At 35.7% G+C, this 4,929-nt stretch overlaps 1 protein-coding gene across 1 annotated transcript in view; it reads right to left on the bottom strand.

Annotated features, from left to right (window-relative positions):
• Positions 1-150: 150 nt before the first annotated feature.
• Positions 151-4,929, bottom strand: part of LOC104462598 (tissue factor pathway inhibitor-like) — a gene marked incomplete at its 3' end in the record, with an annotated part of 17,307 nt that continues 12,528 nt past the window's right edge. Inside the window, exons 3-4 of the mRNA XM_010074595.1 lie at positions 3,276-3,314; positions 151-334 (exon numbers count right to left, since the gene is read on the bottom strand). Coding sequence (XP_010072897.1) covers positions 151-334; positions 3,276-3,314 — 223 coding nt within the window. The remainder of the gene's footprint in view (positions 335-3,275; positions 3,315-4,929) is intronic.

The raw sequence follows: 4,929 nt of genomic DNA on the forward strand, positions 1-4,929 counted from the left end.
TTATTTAAATATATATATAAGTGATGTTAATTTCAGATATAAATTACTGCCATCTCAGGGTACTCTAAGTTGCTTTTTTTTTCCATGCAAGATACCTTCAAAACACAACATTGTTTACACTAAAGTAAAACTAGAAATAATGAGGACAACAACTTACAGTTGACTTGGCAGGTAGCCTGGCATTCTTCCAAATTCTTGAAGTTGTTCTGGTTTCCTAGGCACCCACCATACTTGAATACTTCACATATCTTTGTCTCTTTGTTATAGAAATACCTGGAAAAATAGCCTCGGCAGATTCCAGGGTCTTTCTCATGAAAGCAGAAGTTGGGCTTTTCTACAAACAATAGTAAATGATGAACAAGGTGGGGGAAGAAAAAAAAAAAAAAATTCAACACACATTCTGAGACATCAGTAGAACTGGAGGAAGTTTATAAAATAAACCTGTAACTTTGGACCAAAGACTAACCACAAAATAACTGCAATATTATGGTGGTGCATTATAGGGGCATATTCATTGCTTTTTTTCCTCTTTTCAAGTAGTCAGTGAGTTATACCTTGGAATATGAGGACTAGTGATGCGTTTAAGTATCCTCCTACATTGAAGCTTTGAGATGAAAATTTCTTTTTACTCTAAACTAAAACAAGACTTGAATCTCAGCTGGATCATTTAAGTGCACATTCTTGTCATTTATGTAGTCATTTTAGTCAATGTTAGTGTGAATTATACAGAAAGCAACATTAAAATAGAAGGGAAAAGGAAATAGTTTTTAAAAAAGAACAGGAAAGAAGATCTAACAATGCATTTTGTCTGGAACAGTCTATTGCTATAAAAGGATACAGGAAACTGGGGGATGGAGCAGCTAGTCTATCATTTTTCAGTCCCAGTTCCTCATTTGCAACCAGTAGCTACAAGATCAACCAAGAAAAAGTTAACAAATTAATACTGCATAATTGGACTGCATATCAAGGCTTGATATCATGGCTTCTGGCAGAGAAGAAAAACACATAGCCATACAATAATCCCCAAAAGTCAATTTATCACTATATTCAATTTATCCCTTAAATTTATATTCTTAAAATACATAATGGAAAAAATAATGAAATATATATGGAGGTATTCTCAAATTCTTGCTACCAGGTACTTTGAAATACGATTTTTGACTGAGCTGACTTACAGTGAAACGTGTGGTTAGCCATCCTATAAGACAATCATATCAGATGTGACATAAAGACCCTCTTTACCTGTGAAACTTAATAGAATACTGAGACTAAAATAGCGTGCAGAGGGCCTCCATTTTAATAAAAATGACTATAGAACAATCACTGTAAAGTCCCTAACATTTTGGAGTAGATTATTGAGCTGTAACGAAGTTAATCCTATTACATCTATTTTAGTCAAGCATCTATTAAAAATCATTGCGAGAACAAGAATATCAAATTCAATTGATGCACATCATATATTTATATAAAACATTATAATAGCTCACAAATAGTGTTTTTCCAATAAAAAAATATCAATATCTTGTATTTCAATTGTTATAAGACTTCATTAACAGCAAAACACCATTTTTCAGAGATCAAATGTAAAATTAAACCATTAAAATGTTCTTGCAGAAAGTAACAAAATAAACTATTTTTAAGCACTCCTGGATAGTTTAATTTTGATTTTTCACTACAAATCGCACTCTCTGCCAGTAAGTATATGGATTCTACACTTCAGATGTTTCAACTTTCTTGCACCTAGTGATGTCCACAGATTTAGAAAACTAAGTTCACATAGACCAACAAATATGAAAGGTGTGGGCAAGTTATACAATATGCTTTCAGCTAAGAACAGAAATGAGACAGTTCTGTAGACAGGTAGCAGGCAAGAATCTACCAGAGTGGTATCTATTCCATATACCCTCTAGTAGGAGCTCACAGACAATAGGAGTTACAGAAACAATTATTTCATCAAGCATTGCATAGTACTGTGAAATAACAGCAAAAGATTATTAGATAAACTGAGAAAGATAATAAGATAAGACACATAAGATAAACTGAGTTAATAATAAGGGTATGTAACGTAGACTACAGCATTATGACTGATTCTAAAAAACAGCTGCTTTTCATTTAGCAAATCCTTATACTAAAATGGTTCTTGCAGAAAAAGGAAATTAAGTCCAAATCAGTTGAGCTCACAGATAACTTTTATAATGACTTTCGAAGAGAGAGGTCATGAAGGCAATGCAATCCTAACCATTCAAACTAGCATTATACTTCTGAATTCCATGTCTTTCTCCAGAAACTCAATATTCAAAACTACATTACTGGAAACAATAGTAAACATGTAATGTTGTTGATGACAGCCACAAGCTGAATTTAACAGGATATGTTCTGTTTTGTCATTAAAAGCAGGGAACTAGGGTCAGACCTTAAAGGAAGTAGTGCCAGACATCTGCAGCATCTGTGGAAAATCAACTTTAGTAACTTCCACAGCATAGAATCACAATTTTTTTATACATTAAGAATGGAAAAGACAGTAGAAAACAGGAAAAGAAAACCACCATCTCAAAATGAAAATATTCCAGAATACAATTCTGCAAAGATAAACACCATAATTAGTCTATTTCAAAATGTGCAAATATTGGTATTTCTGCAAGAACTTAAATGCACACCAATTCAACAGGAAACAAGTGGAAGAAGGGATAAGGGAAGGAAGGTAAGGAGAGAAAGAGGAGCTGATGTATGAAGAAATTTACTCAAGTCTGTATTCGGTGAACTCTGGCTACCAGCCAGGGAGTCTGCCCCTTCAGAAGTGGAGAACTTGCCCCCTTGCTTAATGAGTAATTAGGGGATCTGCCCTAACCTGTTAGCTCCTATACAGGCAATACTTGGAAAGTTCTGTTTCAGAGTGGCTTTTTTTCCTATTTTTTCTAACATTTAGATTATTCTCAAAACACACAACGAGTTCCACATCGTGGCTAATTATATAATGCTTCAATCTCTGCAGAGTCCTTCTTTTCTTTTTATTGAAGAAAGAGAAAAAAAAAGCAACCTGATGAGTTTATTTTGGGGAGTAGAGATTGCAGCTACTATCTTCAGTGACCACAACTGTCCTCAAAGTCTTTGACGAATACAGAAGAAGACTCAGAGTAACAACTCACTTCAGTCTGACATTCTTGTTTTTATTAGGAGATAGCTTGGAACAATACATAAAGAATTTATGAAAGTTAAATCCCTTATCGCTGTATTAGTCTGTATAGAGTCTTAGATTACTATGTAAACATAATTACCTTTCTTAATTTTTGCTGACATCATCTTCTGAGGTAATTCTGCAATATAAAGAAAAAGTATTTAGCAAAAGCAGACATGTTAAGTCTCACCTGTGATACCAGGGTGCTTAGTAGTGACTACGAGCACCGAGGAGGAAGAATAAAACATCTCTCTTCTCCCCTTCTTTTTTCTATTTATTAGAGAAGCAGCACTAAAGCTTGTTCTGGAGGACTGAATTATCACTTCCTCTGTATGGGAAGACCCACTATATGGGAAACTTGAGGTTATGGAAAGTACTGGAATCAAATTATGACAATACTGAATGGAACAAAGAAATCCCTCTTCATGTTACTGGAACCAGAATCCTGTGTTACGTGATATTACTCTTCAAAAGAGGAGTAATCAGCAGACTTACCTAAGCCAACTGCTCTAGCTACTGATACTGCTAATAGCTTTGGAGCTGATCTAGTTAGCAATAAAGACCTCTCTCATGCTATCTCACTGCCTTTGCTATGCTATGTAGTGTCTGAGTAAAGTTCTCATTACGCTTTTTATGATATTAAAGCCCATTTGGCCAAATATCTCCAACTATCTTCAGGGTAGTGTAGATTACAAACTTGTTTGCATTGTTCTTTTAGGGCTTAATCAGCAGTGATGAAGTTGCTATTGTAATTTTAAAGGAGAAGCCTGGATTTTATTGTACTTGCTCAAGAAGCTGGATATCTGAATTCAAACCCACATTTCTTTTCACAGCAATTGAAAACAAACCTTCTTCCCCTTCTAGGAGACTGCCTTATCATAAAACCACAAAGGAGTCCAAGGGGAGACTGGCTCAGCCTATGTGCAACAAAGGCTGAAAACTTTTCAGCAGCTGAGACAGAGAAAAGTGGTGAAGGAGAGCGTATATATTTTCTATACACAGATATTTTGCAAGGCACATGAAATAGTAGCTCCTGGACTTCATCTGAGTCATCTTAATTGCATTTCTTTATCATTCTTGTTTTGTACTTGTGCTTTTCTTAATGGTTTTATAAAATGCTAGTTTCTCTAAGACTCTCCTTTGCCTACCGACCTCTTGTATCTGAGAGAAGGGATAGAATGGTACAGCTAATGCGTTGCTTGAAGTTGTCTGCTGGAAAGCAAATGGAATTTTATTTTCTATTTTGCTCTGTCAGGCAATCAAACATACTATAATGAAGCAATACATCTGCCTGACTCTGGCCATCTTACTTAGCCACTGCAACCCCCCTTAAGAAGATACCAAGTCCCTATAGCACATGTCAAAGAGAAGCAGTTCAGTAACAGATGAATATTAAAACTGCCTTCTACTGCTGATGGCTATTCCTACCTCAGTGGATACACATCTTCCATTAACCTGCTCATAAAGATTCAGTGTAATCCATGGTCTCGTCTTTTGTGCAACATTAAGTGAAAGGGAATTCAAAGGCAAGTATAGATTTTAATCTGAATTTAAATCACATGTATTAATCTCTCATGTCATGTTTCCTAGACGGCCTCGAAGTCATACACCCAAAGGACATCACTACAGCCTCTCTGACTTGATGTGCGAGATACAGTTCCTCTGCCCAGCTGGAGAGGGTGGGCGATACAGGAGTGCTGTGCCCTGCTAGAGGTACCTACTAGCAAGACCTCAGGCTGAAAATTATTCCTGCT

The sequence above is a fragment of the Pterocles gutturalis genome, unplaced genomic scaffold (genome assembly GCF_000699245.1).
Source record: "Pterocles gutturalis isolate BGI_N339 unplaced genomic scaffold, ASM69924v1 scaffold26107, whole genome shotgun sequence".
NCBI classification, from domain to species: Eukaryota; Metazoa; Chordata; class Aves; order Pterocliformes; family Pteroclidae; genus Pterocles; species Pterocles gutturalis.